The 27,072-nt window shown below is 36.9% G+C and overlaps 1 protein-coding gene across 6 annotated transcripts in view; it reads right to left on the bottom strand.

Annotated features, from left to right (window-relative positions):
* The window catches only part of Iru (E3 ubiquitin-protein ligase Iruka), a 181,068-nt gene that overhangs the window by 60,152 nt on the left and 93,844 nt on the right, over positions 1 to 27,072 (bottom strand). For 4 of the 6 annotated variants that reach the window (XM_081733939.1, XM_081733940.1, XM_081733941.1 and 1 more), the window contains exon 7: positions 25,288 to 25,403. In XM_081733939.1, the coding sequence (XP_081590065.1) occupies positions 25,288 to 25,403 (116 nt within the window). Of the gene's footprint in view, positions 1 to 24,174; positions 24,277 to 25,287; positions 25,404 to 27,072 lie in introns of all 6 variants that reach the window. The other 2 variants (XR_014127785.1, XR_014127786.1) reach the window with 1 other exon arrangement.

The following is a 27,072-nucleotide window of genomic DNA, read 5'->3' as shown; positions in this document are numbered from 1 at the left end:
TTTGTATACTCCGAGCATATTTTAACTTCATTTGATTGTTGAAACTACATAAAGACAAAAATATTACTAATTCTAACACTAAAAATACGCATGGTAAATTGCTATAGGTGCCTTCCATTTCAACTCAGGCAAAAAAATATAAAATTGTACCATCACCATCTCAGATATTGTTGAAACTTTTTTTTATAGCAACTAGACATGTTTTTAAGAGACCCATATTTTTTTGTTTTGTCGAAAAAAATTTTCCCGCCAAGTAATGGGCCATCAAAGACGGGGAGTACAATTTATGAATTGTAGAAGACATGGAAAATGGTCAAGTTCGGAGCCTCACCATTTGCCTATGGAGACAGGTAGAGTTATAATTCTTGTTGTGGTATGTACATAGGGATATAAATAAACTATATTTTATTATAGTTTGGTTTGCGCATGCGTATCTTTTTGTACATAAATTAACAAATGAGCGTCAATTTATCTGAAAAGTCGAAGTTCGCGAATTTTTTTCGAGCACTTCCGGTTCGAATTTTAAAATTCTGTTTTTGCGGTTGGTAAGACCTAGCTACCCGCTTTCCGAAAAAATTTTTGTATCGCTTCTGTGTGCAACCGTTTTGTCGCAAAAAATTCGAGAAATTGTAAAATTTTCAAAAATCGCCACTTTTGGGCGCCATTTTCTCGAAAACACCATTTTTTAAAATTCTGAAATTTTGTCAGATGGTTCAAATTTACATGAATAATAAACACACCAAATGCCATTCTCGACCAATGCTTCATGAATTAACTGCAGCCTTTTAAAGTTAGCGAAGTTTCGTTAACTTTGATGTCACAGTTAGCAACACTGGGAACAATAAAAGTGCAATGATTTGATGATGTTTGTGGTTCACATTCATTAAATGAAGAATAAAAGATTTTCTTGACTGTTTTGTTCATTATTTTGATCAAGAAGGCTCTCTGAAATAGTAAAATGAACCTCTCCCTACTCCTCTGTTTTCTTAAACCGAAATAATCTTAGGTGGAAATTACAATTACGAAACGCACAAATTTCAAGTTCACTTACTTAAAATGGTCTTCGGAAACCAAATTTCACTTATTTTTTTATTTTTTACGTGGACCAATCATTTGCTTGGCTGGTCTTCTTCGCTAATAGCATGTAACCGTGCAGGTGCTCCAATAGGTGTTGGCTAACTCACAACTCGTCCAGGAGTGGGTCTAGGGGGAAGAAACTTTTTTATTTTATATATAAATAAAACTGATCTCAGAGTTTGGAGCTTTTAAAAGTAGCTCTAAGTAGCAGTATTACCCCCCCCCCTTCCAGAAGTCCGTCCTGGATCCGCCCCTGCGTAGCACATTGTCGATAGTCACAAATGCTGAAGGTCCATGTGGAAGCATAACAGCACTTCAACTTCACGTAATTCATGATTCATTCATAATATTTCTGCTACGCACCACTGGTTATCATACATATATGTATGTAACGAAAGTTCCTTTTTGCAGATTTCTTAAATCTACCCTTTGAATTGCAGAAGTTCGATTTTGGGGGAAGCATGAAGTTAGTTCTTGTTGACCCGTTACTGCCATAAAAACTTCGCCATTTTCCGAAAGCCAAAGATGACTTCGTTGAATACCAGTTACCGGTCGCATACTTTCCCTTTTTTTTCTTCCGGAAGTCGTCGAATTCAGTTCCAGGCACAGAACGAGAGTAATACCCGGAGTTTGTACTTGCACTATACTCACGAATTCTTCTGCGGTTTTAGTGGGGGCGCGGTGGCTCAGTGGTAGAGCGTTCATCTCCGGTGCTTGGGGTCCCTTGTTCGATCCCAGATCGCGCCGTGTGGGATTTGTGGTGGACAAAAACTGTGCTCGTGGGTTTTCTCGGGGTTATCCCGTTTCCTCCCACTTTCTGCATTCCACCATTTCATTAATTTCTCATAATCACCGTTTCCTTTAGCCTAACCGGGATAAGCGACGGACGTAAAACTTAAAGATTTCATTTCATTTTTTTTTCTTCTGCGGTTTTAACACTGTGTATCTGTATTTGCCTAAGGTTATGCCGTGTTGCCACATTTTTTACACCTCCCCCCCTTCAATAACGTCGCTGAGACCCTTGCGTGGCCGGTTTCACTGCAAAAACACTGCTTTATCGGACCTGTCTGCATCTCGAACATCTGAAAGCGATTTTTAAAGTGGGATGCAGCACCATCAGAAATCACTGACACGGTTTGGGAAATTGTAGACACTTATTTTCTCGTATTCAAACCTTTTTCTATAAAATATATTTTCGTTTTTCTTCGAGTATTTTTAGAATCTTGTCTATGGCTATGAGTACATGAGCCGAATCGTGTGTTTTATCGTCGTTTATTACAACAAAACTGTCAGTTGATTCATATTCCGGTGATAACTCTGAATTTCACTTTGCAGAATAAGAGTCCAGTTTTCAGCGAAGTCCACATGAAGTAAAATAGAATTTGTATCTTGAAATTTTATACGGTGCTTTTCGGTAGCAATTAATTCTCTTCGGATTTTCTTGATGTAGTCATGAAGTACAGTTAAACCAGCAATGTACGATACGAAAACAGAAAGTGGCACAGTTTTTTTAACGATATTATTGTTTTCCCATATGGCATACCTAACACTTTCATTTTCATCAGGATCAATAATTAGACTCCACACTTATTCCTTCTACTCCAGGACATTTACCACATTCTTGAAGAAGACAGTTGTCATTTTCTACGGATCATACTACTAAAGGAAATAGGTTACTCATGACAGCTTTGATACAGGCTGCAGCTTTGATTTGTAGCAACGCAGTAGCAGCTAACTTAAAATTTGCACAATACTCACACAAACATACACACTTCCCTCGCAGGTTGCGGACTGACCCACTTTAGTCGAATACTGTAAAATTCTGAGTGACCCATTCTTATGTTGGGATTGTTCTGTTTAAAAAGTCAGTAAATTTCTAGTAGGGGGAGGCTCATTTTACTATTTCAGAGAGCCTTCTTGATCAAAATAATGTACAAAACAGTCAAGAAAATCTTTTATTCTTCATTTAATGAATGTGAACCACAAACATCATCAAATCATTGCACTTTTATTGTTCCCAGTGTTGCTAACTGTGACATCAAAGTTAACGAAACTTCGCTAACTTTAAAAGGCTGCAGTTAATTCATGAAGCATTGGTCGAGAATGGTATTTGGTGTGTTTTTTATTCATGTAAAGTTGAACCATCTGACAAAATTTCAGAATTTTAAAAAATGGTGTTTTCGAGAAAATGGCGCCCAAAAATGGCGATTTTTGAAAATTTTACAATTTCTCGAATTTTTTGCGACAAAACGGTTGCACACAGAAGCGATACAAAAATTTTTTCGGAAAGCGGGTAGCTAGGTCTTACCAATCGCGAAAACAGAATTTTAAAATTCGAACCGGAAGTGCTCGAAAAAAATTCGCGAACTTCGACTTTTCAGATAAATTGACGTTCATTTGTTAATTTATGTACAAAAAGATACGCATGCGCAAACCAAACTATAATAAAATATAGTTTATTTATATCCCTATGTACATACCACAACAAGAATTATAACTCTACCTGTCTCCATAGGCGAATGGTGAGGCTCCGAACTTGACCATTTTCCGTGTCTTCTACAATTCATAAATTGTACTCCCCGTCTTTGATGGCCCATTACTTGGCGGGAAAATTTTTTTCGACAAAACAAAAAAATATGGGTCTCTTAAAAACATGTCTAGTTGCTATAAAAAAAAGTTTCAACAATATCTGAGATGGTGATGGTACATGCTCTGCCTGAATTGAAATGGAAGGCACCTATATTATAATAAATTTATATTAATGTTATTATACACTCATTGTTATTGTTTTATGAATAGGCCTACTGATAGGAAATGTTAGTGATAGTTCTAATTGCAGCCCTCAGAAGTCACAGAACCCGAAACCCATTGATTGTTTTTCCTTGCACTGTGTTTCTTCATTGTTTGGGCTTTATTTTCCTAGGTTGAGATTGCTCAAATAAATGTTCTTGTTTTTACATATGTTTCTACTATATTTTGGGTTTAGTTCGCGCAAAACGTGCCCGAACAAAATTCGTAAGCGCGAGTGCCAGGAGGCTAATAACTGCAATCTCATTAAAGGATCTGAACCAGAACAGACTAAGTACGAACCTGAATGAAGGATGTGAGCCCAAGCAAAAATGAGTACAAGACCTACTAACGTTAGTGAGCTCGAGTCCCACTGAGTGTTGAAGTCTGAGCCCAAGCAAGCGCTTGCCCGAAAGAGATCAGAGAGCACGAGCTCCAAGGAACCTAGTTAGTGCAAGCTTTATTGAAAGATATGAGCCCGGGGCCAAATAAGCACGAGCTTTAAAGAGAATAATGAGCACGAGCCCACATTAGTGAAAACCGCGCTGGTGCCAGTGAGCTCGAGTTAAATATGGTAGTGAGATCGAGCCCAGCTGACGGAAGTGAGTCAACACGAGTGAGCACGAGTCCAATCCGAATCCAAGCAACTGCGTGACCGAGGGAGACTAGAGAGCGCGAGTTCCAAGGAGCCTAGTGAGTTCGAACCTCATTAAAGAATGTGAGTCCTAGACCAAGAAAGCGCAAACCTCAACGAGAATAAATAGAACTGAAAATATGGAACCCGAGCCCACATTAATACACACTGGTGTCAGTGAGTTTGAGCCCCATTGATGTGTGAGCTCGAGCCCAGTTGAAGGGAGATATCACGCGCGAGTGAGCAAGAGTAATTAAGATTACTAATCCAGAACCTAACCAATCGCGTGCTCGCTCGAAATAGATTAGGGTGCGCGATCTCCAAGGAGCCTAGTGAGAGTGAGCCTCACTGAAGGATGTGAGATCGAGCCGGAGTAAACGCGAGCCTCATTGAAGATTATGAGCCCGAGCTTGAGTAAGAGCGAGCCTTAACGAGAATAGTGAACGCTTTCCCCACTAAAAGTAATAAACACATTGCAAGCCCCACTGACGTCATTGAGCACGAGGTCATTAATAGTAGTGACCCATGCTTTAGTTCAGATTAGTAAGCCCGAGCTTTATTGAGTGTAATGTGCCCAAACCCAATAAACGTGTACCCCAATGAAATTAAAATGAAAATGAAATTAAATTAAATCTTTAAGTTTTACCTCCCACGGTTATGCCGGTTAGGCTAAAGGAGACGGTATTATGAGAAATGAATGAAATGGTGGAATGAAGAAAGTGGGAGGAAACGGGAGAACCCTGAGAAACTCACGAGCATGGTGTTTGTCCACCACAAAGTCCACACGACGTGAGCTGGGATCGAACGAGGGACCTCAAGCACCGGAGGTGAACGCTCTACCACTGAGCCACCGCGCCTCCGCCCCCAACGAAATAAGTGAACGCGAGCTCCCAGCAGTCATTGATCAGGGCCGGATTTAGGGGGTGCACCGGTGCACGTGCACCCCTTCGTTGTAAATATACACTATCTAAAATGAGAAGCTAGCAGTGAAAATAGCAAAACTTTCCGAAACTTTCTGCCATTATTTTTCCGTTTGGGGCTTAAGAGAAAGCAGAGTTTTGCAAAAGCAACACATTAAGTCGATTTTCTGAAAGTTGAAGGAAAAGGATTCACCAAGCAAAACAATATAACATTTGTCAAGTAGGACAGAAAACATGCGACCTTCTTTAAAATAACCGCTTCCCCTTCCCCCCTCCCCCGTTCTATGTATCAGCGTTGTCAAGGGTAAAGAATATTGTCACATGCCACTTTGAAGAGTTTCAGTATAATTGGTTAGTTTAGTAATTATTGGTGCACCCCCGCTCAGAAAATCCTGGATCCCACCCTGAGTGTGATCCTTATTGGAGGATGTCCTAGCCCAAGTGAGAAGTGAGTACGAGCCTCAATGGAAATAAGAACGCAAGCTCCATTGAAGGTAACGAATATGAATCCATAAGGTGCACAGGTAACCATTGCGAATGTTAAAGCGAATATTTAAATAAGAATAAACGCAATGAACACTATATGTCGGGATACGGAAGACCTAGTTTGAGCGAGCATTACTGCCGGAAAAGAGCAGCCAATCAGGTTTGTCTCCATTATTTTTTGGCTTCACCGAGTTATGGGGACAAAATGGGCAAATCCTCTTTTCTAACATTTTTGCTCGTCCTACAGGATCTGCATCCATGTCTCTAGTTACTTAAATTTCTTTCAAGTTCTTCAACTTTATATGTTTGAAAAATAAATTATTTTCTCTTAACCTTTTACTTCTGTTCGTTCTTAACAATTCCATGCCAATTCGATTTATGCAGAAAAGAAATTGCATGAGGACGGAACTTTTTTTCTTACAGGCAGCTTATGAAGTTCGTGTTGTAAGTCTGTCTCATAATCTTTTGGTAAGAAATTAATAGAATAAATATTAGCATTGTTTACATCGATTCTGTCTGCGCGTTTACACCTAGAAACTCACTGTCGTTGTACCAACAACATTTTAGGAAAGGGGTGCTATGTTATACATGGAGTCTTCCTTTCTCAATTCGGACATTGAGCAACAACAAAGTTATTTTTATTCATTTTTGTCTCAATAATTACCTATTCTTTATAAATTTCACGCATTGACACCGCTTACTGTATTCCCTACAATGTGTTTGTTTCGTGCTCTCTTCCACGTGACGTCGCGTCGCGCAAGAATTCTGGGTATTTTTTTCTCTCGATAGCAGAAAATGTGCTACCTGTAATACTCTATATACATTGGGTAGCTACTACAACATTCTACCGGGAAGGAGGAACTGGTTCAAATAATAATAATAATAAAATAGATTCTCCCGATTTTTCACATCCCAGGTAGTTTGCAATTATAGCTTTCTTAGAAATAAATGCCTTTCCAGATATTATTTGTCCTACTTAGATCAGAAATTAGTCATTGCCATGTGTATACCTAATCTAGCCATAAATACTGTGACAACTGGAAAACTGTATACGAGGGTCACTACGAAAGTTTTGAGATACGCATTGTTGTGGCACAGTATTTGAATTCCAACAATTGCGTTCGGCAGTTGTATCCAGAGCGAAGAAGCGAAGAAAGTATCAACTCGCCTCGCTTATCGGCGTGGCCGTATCGCCTTCACTTGTTTGTTGATGTGAGCAGTATTCGGCTGTCTAGAATGGAGCTCGAAAGGGAACATTTTCGGGCAATGATCCTTTATGATTTCAAAATTGGTTTGAACGAGACACAAAGCCTTGACCATTTGCAGGGGGCATTTGGGGACCTTGCTCCTTCCCGTGCTACAATTTTTCGATGGTTTGGTGAATTCAGAAGAGGCCGGACATCGCTTAAAGATGAAGAGAGAGCTAAACGTCCGGCAACAGCTGTGTCAGATGAAAACATTGCCGCTGTGGAACAAATGATTCGAGAAAATCCTCGAACAACTTTCAAGGACATTGAATCTACAGTGAACATTGGATCGCCAGCAGTAACAAAAATTCTTCATGATCATCTTCGGCTCAGGAAGGTTTCATCTCGTTGGGTGCCTCACACTTTGACTGAACATCAGAAGTGCATGTGTGTGGAATGGTGTGAAGAAATGCTTGCAAGATTTGATGGAGGCAATTCTCGACGCGTCTCTGACATTGTTACTGGTGATGAGACTTGGATCTATCAATTTGACCCTGAAAATAAACGCCAGTCTACAGTTTGGATCTTTTCAGACGAAAATCCACCCACGAAAGTGAAGCGACCGGGAAGTGTGGGGAAGAAGATGGTCGCAACTTTTTTCTCCAAATCTGGCAATGTTGCAACTGTTCCACTTGAAGAACAAAGAACTGTTACTGCTTAGTGGTACACCACTGTTTGCCTAACAGAAGTGTTCCAGAAGCTTCGGGAACGGCGTCCAAGAACTGGATTGCGTGGGATCCTGCTTCATCATGACAACGCGTTCGCACACACGGCCAACATCACAATTCAGTTTTTAGAATCTACGGAGGTCAAACTTATGACTCATCCGCCGTATAGCCCCGACTTGGCCCCGCGTGATTTTTTCTGTTCCCCAGGATCAAAGATCGCATGCGTGGTAATTGATTTTGCAGCCCTGAAGAAGCTGTAGTGGCTTACGAGAATGAACTTTCAACACCTGAAGAAAAGGACTGGCAATACTGCTTCCAAAAGTGGTTTTCGAGGATACAAAAGTGTGTACAGTGTAATGGTGAATACTTTGAGAAAATGTAAGTGTTAAATTGATTTTAAGTATGTAAGTTATTTCACATCTCAAAACTTTCGGAGTAACCCTCGTAATGCAACTATCGTGAGAGAGATTTTAATTTGCTTTGCGTATGTTGTTCTTACAAGCATTCACTACACACAACTAATCACTGTTCGAAATTGTCACCTTTTGCACGGACACAGGATCTCAGTCTGTGTGGCCACTCGTCTATGGCGGAACGGAAAATCCGCCATTGCTGCCAGTAAGGAATGCTTCAATCTATCAATGGTGTGGTGTCTCCTCTGGCAGAAGATGTCCTCCAGCACTGATTACAATCCGTTGTCTAAAGGGTTCAGGTCCGGACTGCTACTTGGCCAATCTTCAAGCGAAATGAAGTCAGGGACCTGACGCTGAAATCACCCTGGAGTTGTCCTGGCCTTGTGAGCGGGAGCAGAATCCTACTGGAAGGTCCAGAGTTGGTTGTGGAACAATGTGCCACTAAACTTCTTCACAATAGGCTCGAAAACGGTGCTTTCGTACACTCGGGTTCTGGTTTTAACTCCATTTTCAGAAAAATGCAGCAGAATGGTGCCGGAATAATTTACCCTCACCATACAATTACTGAGAATGGATGCTCGGCCCTCTGATTTTTTGGAGCCTTTTTATGGGCTTCCTGAGAGGTTGATGCATACACCCCATTTTTTCGCCGATTGAACGACTGTTCAATGGTGAATATTTTCTCATCGGTGAAGAGGATTTTCCAATGGCCATTATGGACGTACTGCTGCAGGAGAAGTCTACGTTTTACAACTCTCAGCTTCTTTAGGCGTGCGTCAAGGTAATGTCCTGTATCTCGGCCACAAGCCCGTAGTCCAAGATCCTCCGACAGAAGCGTAGACATTGACCGTTTCGAAATGTTCATTTTATGGGCCATGATACAATGCTTTCTTACCACATTTCACCGCACACGAACCGCCACCGCTTTTGTGGCTCCTGGAGTTCTGACACTGTGTGGAGAACCAATTCTCGGGCGATTTTTCACAGTCCCGGTTTCATTAAAGCGCTCAATTGTACGATACACAAACATACGTCTGATTTGGAGCTTTTGTAGCGTCTTGAAAATAACACTTGAAGATTATCCAACTTTATGTAACGCTATTACGGCAACACAGTTTTCGTAGTCGCCCATGGTTCCATCTGTAGCTCAATGCTTCCTCTTTCACAGACAAGCATACAATGGTTCAAGATTCCCATGAGCACACTGGTAGTTCTTTCCTCCTCCCACCGGATGTACAACGTGCATCAAAAGTTTGTAAGAGTATTTATGGCTAGACTAGGTAGAAAAGAGCTTTCTAAACTGATATTAAAGAATAAATTCCATTAACTTCGCAAAACTTTTAACTCTTCATTACACCAATGTATTTTAATAACTTATTTTCACTGCTACTTGCTATACATTATTTAGAACTATTCTCTGCACTATGTTGCCGAATACTCATTTTTGGTGGTAATAACGGTTTTAAACATGTTATTAGTTTATATTACACGATCTATTGCACATTCTCGGACGAATTGGAAACATTCGCTCAGTCAATAAGTATAGAAACTGACAAAGAAGTTAGAGATAAGTTGTTCTCATCAAGTTTCCACAACAGCTAAAAAGGTTATAGATTTTATTCAAAATGCATCATAAGAAATTTCAAAATGCATCATCATTTTCAAAGTTATTATTCAGACGCTATTTAAAATGTGAGTAAAGTGTATTTTATTCAATTAATAACATGTTACTACTCACTTATACTGTCATAATGTTTCTTACAAATCGTATTGAGGTTATAGGAATAGGCACATTGAGAAAATTTCAACATGACCACGTATTCATGCATATTTCTGATTTGAAACTACTAAACGGCAAATAACCTATAATTATTTAAACTATTTTATGTTACCAGTCGATATAGATCAATTATGGGAAAACAAAAAAATCAACAACTATACTTTCGGACTCAAATCCGACGTCCAGGGAAAGATAAATGTTCGAATTCTTCAGTCCAGCGGACGAATATTTCTGTTATTCCGCGTTCTGGGGAAAAGTTAGCAATATTCTTGAAAACGGCAGTGCGAGCCATTTTAAGCAAGCAAGGTTGTATGAACATGTACCTGAACATGAAGATTTTGAATAGTTATCAAGATATGACAGGAAAAACAACTGGAGTTGTCCAGGAGCACGAATCCAATCACATTACATCTAAAATAACGAATGTTTCATTGACTGATTGGATTAGAGTTTATCGTCTCTTTCAGTAGCAAGGTTATATGAGACGTGGACCTAGGGTTTAACGTGGGATCCTAACCACATGAACTCCAACCGGAAATTCGACCCGGTCTCCCGCGTCGAAAAGTATGCGCTAACCATATAGCCACAGGAGCTCTAACAAATATTTCAAAATGCTACAGATAAATCAGTATGTGACGTAGGTTTACAAAGCTGAAGCTGTATGCGTAGTTTATGTTGGCCCTATGACACCACACGTAATAGAGTCAAGTGTAGATTGTCGGTTGGATTGGAGTTAAAGAGTCCCTTTTAGCATCTAGGTTAAATGAGTGGGCATACAGCTTAACATGGAATCGAATCATATGAGCTCCTATCGGAAATATAACTCAGGTGTCACGTGTTTTGGGCTCAACTAACTGCCAGTGCTGTTGACAAGCTTTAAATACTAGTACTGAGTAAGGTGGACATGACTGTTTTTGTTGAGTTAGTAACACGTTAACAGTCGGTTTGTAAACCATCTCACATGACAAATACGAATAATGTAACTGTAGTATACATGAAGCTGTAGATAAATATACAGATTTCCGTTGCAAGCACACCGAATCAGAAGTTTTATCAACGTTTTTTGTACATTACGGGAAGGTAGGACACTTTCTAGTGTACATGTATCTCTACAATGTGAAACATGTCAAATAAAAGAGAAACAGGACAATTTTTAGCAACAGAACAATGAAGCTCCACTACTCCGCAAGCCGAATATCAGCAAGTCTTTGTGTGCCATATAACTGTGAGTGTAAAACTTTGTATAAGGATGACTTCACATTCAACAAATACATTTCCAGCCGAGTGTCAACCCTTATCGTCTGCAATTTTTCCATTCGTTGTCGAACAGGAATACATTGCCACACATTTTATTTACGGATGAGGTACGTGTAGCAGTAATGAAAGGATGGCTTTAGGTCGACCTTGCACCACAAATTCCGCCCACATGATGACATATGTCACGTGTTTCAGGGGCAAAGCTGTTTTCCTATCTTGCCTAAAGACGCTGCTAGAAGCAAGGCAAATCATTAACATAAAAATGTAATAGAAAAGCAGTTTTAAGTTTAAAAAAAATTAAGAGAAGTCAAGCTCTGGGTATTTATGACTAATTAGCAGGATAATTTTGACCCAGGAAGGATTTTTCTTAAAATTAAAATAACATATTCTGGAATTCAAACTGCACAATTATGTTTTCTATTATTAATAGTACAACGTTAAAATTTTTAATCGGAAACAGTATTAAAATGAAAACGGTAAAGATAAGCAACTGCTGTTCTTATGTAATACAGACTGACACAAAGAAGTTTCCTCACGAGTTTCAATAGATAAATAGTGAGCCTATCCATTCTATATCCGATTTAAGTAGTAACCTGATTCTATACACCAAATAGTCAGGTGGAAAAAGAAAAAAGGTATTCGTAATGAAAATGAGTCGAAACACACATCGTTATGAAGCTACAAGCAGCAAACAGCGGGAAGAACATAGATTATAAATTACTTGTATTTCGCGAATTTCGACTCGCTTTTTACTACACGATTTGTACAGAAAGTTGCTATAGTTGTGTTTTTTTATTATACCACAGCTTTTATAACTGCAAGAGATCATATTCTACAAATACATGGACACCGCCTGCCTACCAGAGAATAACGAGATGGTATCTTTAAATATACAACTCTATATGATTTATATTAAAAAATAAATCCTTCTCATGTTTCATTGTTATCATTTTAAATGTAAAGTAACTTACGCAAATGAGTCTGAAATATTGTTAATAAGTAATTTCAACTTCGAATATTAGTTTATTTGCAACTGAAAAGAGGAAAAGTGCTATGTTATTTTAGGATAGTATTAATCACTAAACTGTACAAATTGCACATCAGTACATTTCTCCTTGCATTTTTCAGTAGAAACAAGGAGTACAGGTGACAGTCATTTACATTAAAAAGACTGCTTCAAACTTATACATGTACTTAAATTTTTCCTATTTACAGTATATATAAAGATCCCTGACGCTGGTATGGTACAACTGATGATAAGATTCACTCACCCAGAGTAGCCGTGAGTGTATAAAAGCAGACAGTCATCTCTATTTATTGGGAAAATGGTCTACTAGAACAGCTGGAAGATGTTCCTTTGGAAACATGTACATATACATGTATCTATAGCGCGACAGAACTCCGGCCTATTCCACCAGGAGGGTAATTCAACATCTAAATAATACACTTTCAAACCGAAGGATCGGCTGTGATAGTCTCATTTCCTCCCGAATTAACATCTTGGATTTTTGTTTAAGTGGGAGGATGAAGGGATTTCGTACAGGGGAAAAGTGGATACACGGCCTGAATTTGAGGATCATTAGGCATCTACGACCGAGAAAGCAATACTGTGCAACGTATTGGTAAGTGCATTAATGTTGGTCGCTGCATATTTGAAAAGCCCGCTTTGAGATGTGACAGGCATCGATAAGCCTAATTCTGTGTATTGCAGCTCATCAGAAATGCTGTGTGATACTTTACTTACGTTAGTGTTCCCAGACAGATCAACATTTTTTCTAGTCTTTCACGATAACTGTTCAAAATTGAATGTTCATACAACCACTTGCTTAGAATCACTCATTCTATAATTTCCCAGAGCACTTCCAATTCCTCCCTAAACAGATATATACAGGATGGGCCAGAAGTCAGGTGACAGTCCTGGTACAGGAAAGGTTGTTGGATTGGAGATTCACATTGTCCATACATGATGTTTGAGAGGTAAGTTCAAAAACACGGGAGCTCCGCCGTGGCTAAGCAGTCAGCGTAAGTGTCTTTGGCCTGGGAGACCCGGATTCTATTCCTGGCGAAGCTCACGTGGTTCGGATCCAACGTCTCGTACAGCCTCGCTGCTGAGAGGAATTCAAAATCAAAAACACACGTGATCATTGCAGCCGCCAAGCTGGAGTCCATCATCTTGATTATAACTATTTTTTTTTAAATAGGAAGGTCGGCATGCGACACATCGTTTTATGTAATGCTTCTGAATGTTTTGTCTATTAATAACCGTTCACTAATTATGGACTGATTTTTATTGGTAGGTGTCAATGACTGAAGAATGCTGCTGATGATAGAGGAACATGTAGAGAATCCTGATGTGAGGAAATCGCTGGCTTGCATGTAGTGGCAGCAGAGTTTAGTATGTCCTACAGCCGACATGAAGTCCGTTTCCAACAACGGTATGGCCAAACTTAGCATATCTTTGGCTGATAAACTTCGCAGTGGTCGTCCGTACGTCTACAGATGAGGCTATTACTGTCACCGTCCTCGCATTCTTCACAAAAGCCCCAACATAGCACAGGCGTTTATCACAGGAAAGTGAAGTGAATTGAAAGTCCATTAGGAGTATATTTTGTGTTAACAAGTGGCACCCATATAAAATCCAGATGCACGAGAATCTGACAGAGGACGATCCAGACAGTCGGATGCAATTTGCCGAAGGGGCGTCAGAAGAACAGGAACTTACTCGATCTCCCCCTTGAACGTGATGTTTTTCCCACGAGGTGTACTTTTACGTGAATGGAAAAGTAAACAAACATAATAACCACTACTAGAGTGATGGCAACGCGAATTGCATTGGCACGTCAGGGTTGATTGGTGGTAGGGATATATTTATGTCTGTGTGTCTGCATATATGTACGTTCAGAGAATATTTCGTCAACGATAAATCACGTAAAATATTACATTTTCACACGGGGCTCTGCATTACTTTCTACTTGGTTCAATATTCATGAAATGCCAGATATTTCACTTGCAATACCTTCCAAACGGTACAAGCTACGGTAAAACTCATTACACCAATGAATTTCCAAGAAAATTGTACATGAATTTGATGTATCACTTGTATCTATTCCCATTTGAAAAACCAAAGGTTGAATCCAATACAGCGGATCCAAGATGGCGGCCGGTGTGGGTAACATGTGTCAGACAAGCAGTATTTGATCCAATTTGGTTGCCTATGCCCACATTCATGTCCAGTTACATCTAAAGAAACTAAAAGCAGTTTTCTGTCCGAGCGTTATACTAGTGTGTGATAGAGTTCAGGATACATGAAGGCCCATAAATATGCAAATTACCGGTATGGGCCGCTAAAATTAGTACAATACATATTGGGCCGCGGAGAACTTTGCATTTGAATCAATTTTACACGAATCCCGACGGGACACATCGCGAATGAACCCTGCTAGCATTAAGTTTACACTGTGTAAGTGTTTGCTGCTTTTTATTTCATTTTATGAGAGCTGAATTAAATTTAGAGGAAATACATTTTTTGTGTGGAACCTAATATGAAATTCTGCTTTTTGTTTTTGTAAGTCAAATTTTGGCCTTATATCTAATATACCCTATTCCAATGTTGATCATTTCATCATTCTGAAAATTCCTGGTAATATATAAGAAATATGCCCAAAGCATCGGTACCGGCAGCATCGGTCTCTTCGGTATCGGTACATCCCTAATTGGTGGTCATAAAGGTTTAGGTTTGGTGCCTAGGGCATTGGGCCATTCTTTATCTACGGCACGCTGAACACCCAGAAATATCTGCAGTTGTTGGATGAGATTCTGCATCAGTTTTATCGGAGGACGACTCACACTCAATAATCTTCTAGCAGGATGGAACTCTCTCCATTACGGACGTGCTGAGTGGAACTACCTGAATCAGCAGTTTGCTGGGAAGTTGATCGGGCGTCGGGGACCAATGGAGTGGCCATCACGATTTCTTGATGTTATTTCGATCTCACGTGCTGGACTTCGTAAACACCATGAAGGTCCGGAATTTATAGCATTTGCTGCAGTGAAGTACTTCCGTGCATCCAGAGACATTTCTAGCTGTGCATGAGGAAAGAAAGAAACGTGTGTGCACCACTGTTGCACAGCATAATCATTTCGAGGATATTATGACCAAACCAACAGTGGAAAAAAACAGGCTATAATTAGTGAAATGATATGACTGCCAGTGGTACTGCACTTCTGCAGAAAATAACTGCATATAAAACATTTATCCCATGCCGAACTTCCTATTAAAACAAATAAATAGATAGATATTCAAAGCAGCAGATTCCAAAAATGACGACTATAGTGGTTACTTGTGTTCTTGCAGTTACCCCAGTCCCAAACATCATGCCACAAATCCAACAACCTTTCCTCTGTAAGGACTCTCATGTAATTTTTGGCCTACTGTCATGTATTTTCAAAGTCAAAATTTGGACAAATCATTTCGTTCTACTTTTGATACCTTAAAATCTGACAACCAAGTTAATATATCATACATATGTAATTTGGACAGTTTTCGAAAATGCATACTTAACAACAGGAATTATTTGTATTTACAAAGTCTGTCTTCTTAACTACAGACTATCTTCAGATTCTTAGAATTATAAATATTTAAGTAGAATTATGATGTAGAAAAAGGTCCAGTTTACTACAGGATTATTCAAATATGAAAAACTTGTACGCTCCGCATCAACAAAATTGCGACAGCTAACACCGTGCAGTTAGGACACCCAATATACACCTTCTTATCCCATAATCGTGTCAGGTAAAGAGACCCCTCTCTCTCCTCCTTTCTTCTTTCCCATATTAAAATTAACTAACATGAGCGCAATTCTAATCTCAAACTACACATGTATTAGTTTCGATAAAATGAAATAACAAAACCGAGACGAAACAAGACTCAAAAGTTGATGTAGGGAGAAACTGAAACACACACAATGAAAAATTGAAACTAATGGATATCTATTACACACAGATTCAGAAATGAGGGAGAGAGAGAGAGAATAGAAGAAAAAAAAGGGAGAACAGGTAAAACTGTGGAATTCAAAGGTAGTAAAAAAAGAACCCAACATTATAAAGTTCCGTTTTCAGAAATCCAACAGTAATATAGAAATAACGTTTGCTTTTACGTATTTTTTCAGAACTATTCGAATATATAGAGGATGCTTTAAACATTCATCCTGTCACTTTCATAATGGATAGTATACTCAATTTCAAGTAGAACTGTAGATCTCCGAGACACATCTAGGATAATGTCAAAAGTTTAATACACATGCTTTGTTTCCGCGTGGTTCAATTGCAAATTCGGTAGTGTTCATTGGACGTACTGATCCAAAATACATTCAAATATACCCAGTAGATAGCGTTGGTCATATCCTCCATTTCAGACTACTAATGCAAACTGAACAAAGAATAAAAGAAACACAAAGAAAAAGAAAGAAAGATAAAATTGATGAATGTTATTTTACTACTAAATTTCTTTCAGAAGTACTATATATTAAAAGTCCGAACTGTATCGTAATGAAAAATTACAAATGTTCGAAAGAAAAAGTTTATGCTCCTCTTGGATGTAGCATGTTTCAAATTTCAATGTGAATAAAACACATTGAATTATAGGATGGAAACAAATTTTGTGTCGAACTAGTATAAATAAAATTTTGTTTTCAAATAACCAAAGAGGTTACCATTTTCTAGTCTTTTCCGAAGATTTATCTGTTCCGAACATCCAGCATTGATTTCATCTCTTCCGGATATAACGTAATTTGCACAAATAGAATGAAAATGCTAAGAGCTCAAATGGATCATCGTGTCAGTCGGATGATGTTGGGTAGGTTATAGACCACCACTGAATCGAAGATTCAAATCCGTAGTGACCCGGTAATTCGACTGAGACTCGGTAACCCAGAAGACAAAAAAAAAAAAAAAAAAAAAAAAAAAAAAAAAAAAAAAAAAAAAAAAGATTTTACCTATTCCCTTGCGTTAAACAGTATTTCTGTCAGAGATGACCAGGACTGGAAATGTTATCCCGAGAGCACGAAAAACACGACGCCGAAGTTAACAGTTAATTAGATTCTCCAGACCAGGTATATCGGGCTCTTGCTCCGTTTTAACTTTGGAACATGAAGTGTTTGTGTGTGTGAGAGGGGGAGAAGTGAAAGATGCAAAGACAGGGTAGGGAAGCGTCAAAAAAGAGAAAAAGGGGGAAGAATATAAATATGAAACACATTTATCATTACATTGTATGATGTAGAACACGCACACTGTTTATTTGAATTATCGCCAGTGATTCATCAGAAGATAAATTTCTGCAGTCATTATTTTATGCGAAAAAATCATACTATCTGATGGGAATCGAACCTAGATTTCCCATTTGGAAGTCTTGCACGTTATCACTACACCACCGATTGCTTTAGCCAAACTTTGTTTAACAAATGGTGTACTGTTTCTTTCTGAGAACGATAACACGAAAACTGTATGCGGCAGATCAATGTCTCTTTAGAATGTCCTGGTAATTCCCTTGCCCTTTCCCAACTAACATTCGTAAATCGTTTCTATCATGATACAGGTGTTTGCTTGCACATTCTTATGTATTGGTTGTCCAGTATAAGTCGATTCTTCACAACCACTTTGTAAAAAAAAATAAACTTTGGCGTGAACAGGATTTGAACCTATGATAGATAGCTGTATTACGATCATAAGACCATTACGTTACCCCTACACTATCATGCCACGTGAAATTAGAAGCCAAATATGAGTTACTTTAGCCCTGATCTTTGAACGAACCGGCTTCTTCCTGTAACGTTTTTGCACCAAAGTGCAGAAGGAAATTCATCTATTCGACGGCCTGGAAAAAAATTAGTGCCCACTAATAAAAGAAAATCATACAATCGAGGAAAAAAATAGAGAAATAAAACATATTTTGCAGTAATTTCGCTGTGCAAGTTCAAAAGTACGCTAATAATAATAATAATAATAATAATAATAATAATAATAATTATTATTATTATTATTATTATTATTATTATTATAACCTATATTATAAGATTGAAAGTAACTTTGTTTGTGGCTCCTAATCTCTTGAACCACTCGACCAATCTCGATCAAATTTCTAACATTGATAAGGTTCGGGCCTGGGAAGCTTTTTTTATCATTTCATTTTAACGGTAGAACTTAGGGGGAGGAGGGTTGATATACAAAAATGAATAAAACGTAATAACTATTGAACCACAGAACTGATCTCTATCAAACTTTCAAGTATAAGGTTCGGATCTGGGACGACTTTTATCATATCAGTTTGACGGTGCAACGTAGGGGCCGGAGAGAGTGAGATATATCTGGAAAAAAAAAAAGAAAAAAAGAAAATGAAAGTGACTGTCTTTATGATTTCATCACTCTTGAACCACCCGAACGATCTCGATTAAATTTTCAACATAGATGAGGTTCGGGCCTAAGATGAAGTTTATCTATTTACTTTGACGATATAACTTAAGTTGAGGGAGGGAGGAGTTAAAAAGAATAAATAAAACTTGATAACTCGTGAAACAAAGGATCAATCTCGATCAAACTTTTAACATAATTGAGGTTCGGGCCTGAGATAATTTTTATCATTTCACTTTCACGGGAGAACTTGGGGAGGGGAATGGGAGAGGAAGATATATAAAAATAAATACAACTTAATGACTCTTGAACCACCAAACCAATCTCGATCACTTTTTCAAACCTAGATGAAGTTCGAACCTGAGATGGTTTCTGTCATATCACTTTGTCGGTGTAACTTAAGAGATGAGGAGGGGGAGCGACATTTTAAAAAAGAACGAAACATGACCGGTATTAGTGGCGAATTTATAATTTTTGGAGTCGCTGGGATTAACAGTGACACATCTGATTCTATTTAAATCCAAATTCAGCCCCTCAACTTGGAGAAAGGGAAGACATATAAAAATGATCGAAATAACCAATATCAGTGTTGAATTTATAGTTTTCTGGCTCGCTGAGATGAACAATGGCACTGCAGATGCCGTGCCCCACAACATAGGGTGGGGAGGGAATATATAAAACTCATCGAAAATGACCGATATCAAAGAGCGCTTTAGTAATACTAAACAGTGACTGAGTAACGGAACGTATTACTATTTTTTCTCAATTTAACCAAACGAAGCGGGTAATTGATGCTAATAATAATAATAATAATAATATACAACTATACTGTGAATGTGAATATTTGCATACTTTTGAACTTGCACGGCGAAATTACTGCAAAATGTTTTATTTCTCTATTTTTCCTCGATTGTATGTTTTTCCTTTATTAGTGGGCACTAATTTCTCTCTAGGCCGTCGAATAAATGAATTTCGTTGTGCACTTTGGTTCGTTCCAAAGATCAGGGCTAAAGTTAGTAATATTTGGCTTCTAATTTCACGTGCCATGATAGTGTAGGGGTAATATAACGGCCTAATGAATAACACAGCTATCTAACATAGGTTCAAACCATGTTCACGCCAAAGTTTATTTTTTTACAAAGTGATTGTGAATAATCGACTTCTTATACTGGACAAGCAAAACATAAGAATGTGGAAGCAAACACCTGTATCATGATAGAAACGATTTACGAATGTTAGTTGGTAAAGGGCAAGGGAATTACCAGGACATTCCAAACACATCATAGATCTGCAGTATACACTTTTTGAGTTATCATTCTCAGAAAGAAATAGTACACCATTTGTTAAACAAAGTTTGGCTAAAGCAATCGGTGGTGTAGTGTTAACGTGCAAGACTTCCAAATGGAAAACCTTGGTTCGATTCCCCATCAAGTAATAAATTTTTTTCGCATAAAATAACGGCTGCAAACAAAGATTCATCTTCTGATGGGGACCTTACAAGGCATCACTGGCGATATTTCGAGTAAACAGTGTGCGTTCTACAACATACACTGCAATGATAAGTATGTTTCATTTTATATTCGTCCCCCCTCTCTCCCTTTCTTGACGTTACCCTGTCTTTGCATCTTCACTTCTCCTCCTCTCTCCCTCTCTCTCTCTCTCTCTCTCACACACACACACATACACACGCACTTCATGTTCCAAAGTTAAAACTAAGCAAGAGCCCGATATACTTGGTCTGAAGAATATAATTAAATGGGAACTTCGGCATCGTGTTCTTCGTACTCTGGGGATAACATCTTCAGTCCTGGTCATCTCTGACAGAAATACTGTTTAAACGCAAGGGTATAAGTAAAATCTCTTTTTTGTCCTCTGGGTTACCGAGTCTCAGTCGAATTACCGGGTCACTACGGATTTGAATCTTCGATTCAGTGGTGGTCTATAACCTACCCAACATCATCCGACTGACACGATGATCCGTTTGAGCTCTTAGCGTGTTCATTCTATCTGTGCAAATTACGTTATATCCGGAAGAGATGAAATCAATGCTGGATGTTCGGAACAGATAAATCTTCGGAAAAGACTAGAAAATGGTAACCTCTTTGGTTATTTGAAAACAAAATTTTATTTATACTAGTTCGACACAAAATTTGTTTCCATCCTATAATTCAATGTGTTTTATTCACATTGAAATTTGAAACATGCTACATCCAAAAGGAGCATAAACTTTTTCTTTCGAACATTTGTAATTTTTCATTACGATACAGTTCGGACTTTTAATGTATAGTACTTCTGAAAGAAATTTAGTAGTAAAATAACATTCATCAATTTTATCTTTCTTTCTTTTTCTTTGTGTTTCTTTTATTCTTTGTTCAGTTTGCATTAGTAGTCTGAAATGGAGGATATGACCAACGCTATCTACTGGGTATATTTGAATGTATTTTGGATCAGTACGTCCAATGAACACTACCGAATTTGCAATTGAACCACGCGGAAACAAAGCATGTGTATTAAACTTTTGACATTATCCTAGATGTGTCTCGGAGATCTACAGGTCTACTTGAAATTGAGTATGCTATCCATTATGAAAGTGACAGGATGAATGTTTAAAGCATCCTCTATATATTCGAATAGTTCTGAAAAAATACGTAAAAGCAAACGTTATTTCTATATTACTGTTGGATTTCTGAAAACGGAACTTTATAATGTTGGGTTCTTTTTTTACTACCTTTGAATTCCACAGTTTTACCTGTTCTCCCTTTTTTTTCTTCTATTCTCTCTCTCTCTGTCTCTCTCCCTCATTTCTGAATCTGTGTGTAATAGACATCCATTAGTTTCAATTTTTCATTGTGTGTGTTTCAGTTTCTCCCTACATCAACTTTTGAGTCTTGTTTCGTCTCGGTTTTGTTATTTCATTTTATCGAAACTAATACATGTGTAGTTTGAAATTAGAATGGCGCTCATGTTGTTAGCTAATTTTAGTAAGGGAGGGAAGAAAGGAGGAGAGAGAGGGGATCTCTTTACCTGACACGACTATGGGATAAGAAGGTGTATATTGGGTGTCCTAACAGCACGGCGTTAGCTGTCGCAATTTTTTTGATGAGGAGTATACATTACATATATTAGAAGAAAACTTATTTCTATTTTACCAATTCTCTTAATATTACCCTACGAGTTTCGAGACCCTTCCAGTGAGGAACAGAAATCAGTACGTCTAGCTCTTAAGTATATATTGCTTACATATTGCAACACCAAGTTACTCAAATATTAATACAGCATCGCGTACTGTATTTTGAAAGTTTAGTATTATCAGTTAATTAATATTTCGGTGTGCATTAATGATTTAAACATATTTTTTTTCAATAGTCAATTTTTTACAAAATATATTCCAATATTCTACATAGCGTCCCACGACAATCATCATTCCTATATATTTTTCCGTAAAAACTCGTTTTCTTTTGGTGGCCGTATGCACAATAAAAAAACCTCAAACAGTGATCCGGATCCCGCTTCAGCATGTCTTTCACGATCTCGATTTTGCATACCGACGTAAATAAAATAACAAAGAATTACAAATTTCAATTAGGAGATAATTATGCTATTACACCTTGTGTATCTTACACACTGAAGCATTAATGTATAAGAATATTGCTCCTTATTGTAACGATATTAAAATTATTTTAAAGAAATTTAATTTTAGTGCATAATCGAAAAACGTTCACCATGGCAACTATAGTGACAATGATTTGCTTTGAAATCAATTATATACAGTTTCTGCTGAAATCTGATATGTCACGCGAAACTGTCCAAAGCTAAGCAATGGATATTTTCCAAGATTAATTGAGTAGGATTTGTGATGTGGATAGGATTCAGCCATCTCGAACTTTTTTTTTTAATATATACTGTACTAATTCTTTCGCATTCTCTTTTCACAAATGTCAGACTGCCGAATATTGCTGAGAAAATACTTTCACGCTTGTTTCTTCGTAACAGTATATTTCACCGTATATATATCACCGTCCTTTGTAGTCTACAGAGTAAATAACACCATGTATATGTAATGCAATATTGACTTTTTTTTTTTTTTTTTTACAAAATTATGTTCTTATATAACAAAAAAAAAAGTTGGAAGAAGATGGTAGTATTTTATTACCTTTGTAACGTTTTCAACATGTTCAGAAAAACAAATTTTCCACAAAGTGTATGGTCAACAATAAAGTGTACTAAACAGTAATACAATCATCGTTGGGAAAATTATGGAAAGGATAGTATGGTTTAATTTCAGTGCTTGAAAAAAAACGGAATATTGTACAGTGATTCGCAGAGTGCGAGTATTTGTGAAATGCCTTTATTTTCGGTCATACGAAAGTCTGCAGAATCTTACTGATGATCATCCATTCTTGCTTTTATCTTTGAATAGCCTCATTGTTTCAGATCGATGTATTGGTTGACAGATTTTCGAAATATTCCAGTACAAATTTCATATCGGGTCTCTTGAACAATCACCTGTAAATAACCAAACTAATTCTCCATAATGAGGGTCTTCTCACAAATATTTAACAACACTGCGAATTACACTGCAATATGACCGTTGTCGTCAAGTACCAAATTTCTACTACACGTTTTTCACTGTTCTTGACACCGATAGGGCAGTTTTACGTATTCACACGCAATATGTATATCATCATCAATCCCATTCCACCAATAAATAAGCAGCAATTTTGTTATTTATAATTTCAAACATACTATGAACTTTAATTGCTTAGGAAATTTTAGAAATAATATACCCTCTACTAATTTTCACTACTACTATCACCAACGAAAGACTAATTAATTGAAAAACCTGAATATAAATTACTTCTGCAACAAATCCATGCACCTTATTATGCTAGACCCACACTGAAACACGACAGTTAATTTTTAATTACTTAAAACGAACAACATGAAAATACAAACCATAATATAACAACATTATAATCATACATCAAATTAAAACCACTAAAACAAACCACGTACTTATTCAATCGATCAAAAACATGCTCTAATTATGCTTGATAGTATACATTTCTCAATGTATTTAAGTATTCTACATTGCTCTAATTAAAGGGAGAAAGAGAATAAAAAGAATTCCAAATAGGAAGCTAATAGATTAACAATTGTACTAAACATAATGAACGAGGCAGTATGCGTAATATCACATAAAGAGTTGATATGATCATTCACAAGCCATTTCAACCAATTTTTAATCTATGTCAGCCCCCGTCTATGATTTATGTTTTTCGAATGTTAAATACACTACTCACTATAATTCAGTTGTACTGGATAAACATGGAAAAGAAAATGATTCAATTTGAAGAAAAGTTTTTGTCTGATGAACTAATGTATTTAATTACTGCTACTGTGCATGGAAGCTATTTGCAAATCAAAAGACAATAAAGGTGATTTTCTTTAAAAGAAGTCTTACTTAACTGCTCTCATAATTAAAAAGAAATATTAAAAACCTGATATTTCGTCTGGTGTCGCCAGATATACTCTTTTCTTTAATTGAAATAAATAAAAAAAAGCAAGAAGTGGATATAACTGGCAGCTGGTCTCTCTAATACCTATAATGAAGCAATAAATATGAATTGTGGAACACGTGTGGTTCTTTATCACTATTACTATTAAAATTTTGAGAAAATGAAGTTAGTTCATTAAACTATTACCTGTCCCCGGACAAAATATGCAAATTATTTCACACTAAAAGTTACTTCCCCATACCAGTGGTCTTCTTAATAGTGAAGGGCAAGGAAATATACGTAGGTTAAGCAGATGTAAAACGGAATAGTGAAGCGTAGTCAAAACCTTTCGATATCTGATCTATGTTACAGTAGTTTATATTTAAACACGCTTTCAAGTTTAAATGCATTTTATAATGCTAGTGACTGTATCACACTCAAAAATCTGGATCTGTACATAAATGCGTACCAGTGACTTTCCTAAACACTTCAGTAAGAAATATAAACATTACATAGGTAGTCCACTAAGAAATACTACCAATCATATATCATATCATATCTCTCTCTCTCCATATATATATCCATCCTTGATTATTTTAGTCTTTGTATTGTCATTTTCATCTTCTGCGATTAAAGTTCTAGGGCACAAATCTAATAACTATAGAGTTAGAACTAAAACGGGAAAGATAAAATTTAATTGGTTTACATTTGCAATTATTTATTTTCTTCAGAAAGTAAAAATGTTAGCTAGTCATGCACAATACGGTAAGTTACAAGACAAGCCCTTGTTATTCAAAACATTTAAAGAAGACAGTTTAAGTTTCTAACTATTGCTTTAAAGGGATAGTAGAATCTCTCTGAAATTGATTCTGATCATTAGCTCCCTTCTTCCAGCTTTTACCTCTCCTTAAAACTTTCATTCCCACCTTTCTAAACAAGAAAGAAGGATTCTCTGAAAAGTGACACCAATAAGTTTTCATAGCAACTTACCTTTAGAGCTCATACAATAAATAATAATAATAATAATAATAATAATAATAATAATAATAATAATAATAATAATAATAATAATAATACCGAAGAAAACACAACTTGAAAATAATATGACTTGCTTACCTAAGCAGTGCTGCTAAACTGGGTACAACGTTATTTCCGCTAGCTCCTTGTTGATTAGGCTCATCTGTACTATCGTCATTATTCAGACTTTTCCTGCAGATTGGGCAAGTGCCATGCTATTTATTAAAAAAGAATATTAAAAAAATAAATAAATGACTATTCTTACTGATAAACTTCAAACTACTACTTATGTGCACGTATCGGTATATAAAACTACATATTTCGTAATTTTTTATGCAATAATTCTTACTTCATCAAAGTAAGGGACAAATAAGTTAATATCTACAACAACACTTTTTAAACCAGTAGAAGATGGAAAACCAGGGTGGAAAAAATCATGATTTTTTTTAAAAAAATCATTTTTTTTATTTAAATCAAATCTTTGTCCTCGTATAATACAAGTCGCAAACTGAAGAAAAAGCATTAGGAATTAGTATTAAATGCTAATTATGCTATTTAAGTGAAAGTATTGGGGTTGAATTTTGAATTATCAACAATCGTTAACCTATATCTATCCCAAACAATGTTTCTTAACCCTTTTAAATTATGGCTCTTTTTAAAGGTTAATTATAGACTTTCAGTCAAGCAGCTACAGCATCATCCCTATTTATCTTAGGATCATGGTACATACATCACTCTTTTTAGAATAGAACAGCTTTTGAAACTGCAACATTCACATTTCCCTATCATGTTCCTGAAGCGGGAAAATTTGAGAGTAATCGGCATTTTTTAAACTTTTTTTTTTTTTTTTTTTTAAATTTTGATCCCCTCTGGAATCCCCTGCACATATCTCAAAATCAACTGGGGAATACTAAATGTGTGTACAAAATTTCAAGCTTCTATCATGAGTAGTAAGGGTGAGGATGAGGAAACTAATAATGAGCTAAGAACTTTCCCACAATGCCGCAGATGACCCGGATGTGATATAAAAATTTCCTCAGACATCCCTATTTATTCTAGGATCATGATTTGTACATTATTCTCTTCAGAATAAAACAAATTTTCAAACGGTGTCCTTCAAATGTCTCTATCATGTATCGGGCGGGTAAATCACGAAAAAAAGGAATTTTCTGTTAAAAGTATATTTTTTATTTATTTATTCTTTTTTTTTTTTTTTTTTTTTTTTTTTTTTTTTTTTTTTTTACCTCTGTGGACCCCTCCCCCGTTTTAACGCAGAGATCTGAAACAAATCTAAAAATTACCGAGAGGCGCACTGAGTAAATGTGCAAAATTTCGATCTTGTGGGTGCAAAAGTAAGCCCACGAAAAATATTCCCCAAATTCCCGTATAAAACAGGATCTGAGATAAGTTTCCTCAGACATTCCTATTTATCATAGGAGCATAGTACGTACATCATTTTCTTCAGAATAGAGCAGCCTTTCAAACAATACCATTTATATGTCTCCATCTGAGGCGGGAAAATCACGAAAAAAGCTAATTTTTTGTTAAAAATATCTTTTTTTAAAAACATTTTTGCCCCTCTGGATTCCGCTGTTTCCACGCAGAGATCTGAAAACATCTGAAAATTATTAAGGGGTGCACTGAACGAGTGTGCAAAATTTCAGTCTTCTGAATGCAAAATGTAACTCGCCAGAAAATAATAATAATACGCATAACAAAAAATATATTTTTAAATTTATGACGTCATCACACACTATGCCTCAACGCAGAAAGGCGTGAAAGCATATGTAAAATATTCTAAAATGCCTCCAGTCTTGAAGAAAAGAAGAAAAAAGCCTTAATAGTACTTTTTTAATCGAATAATGAAGATTCTGTCCTATCCCC

The sequence above is a fragment of the Thermobia domestica genome, chromosome 12, assembly GCF_964235325.1.
Source record: "Thermobia domestica chromosome 12, izTheDome1.hap1.1, whole genome shotgun sequence".
Lineage (NCBI taxonomy): Eukaryota > Metazoa > Arthropoda > Insecta > Zygentoma > Lepismatidae > Thermobia > Thermobia domestica.
This window is presented reverse-complemented; position numbering and strand designations above follow the sequence as displayed.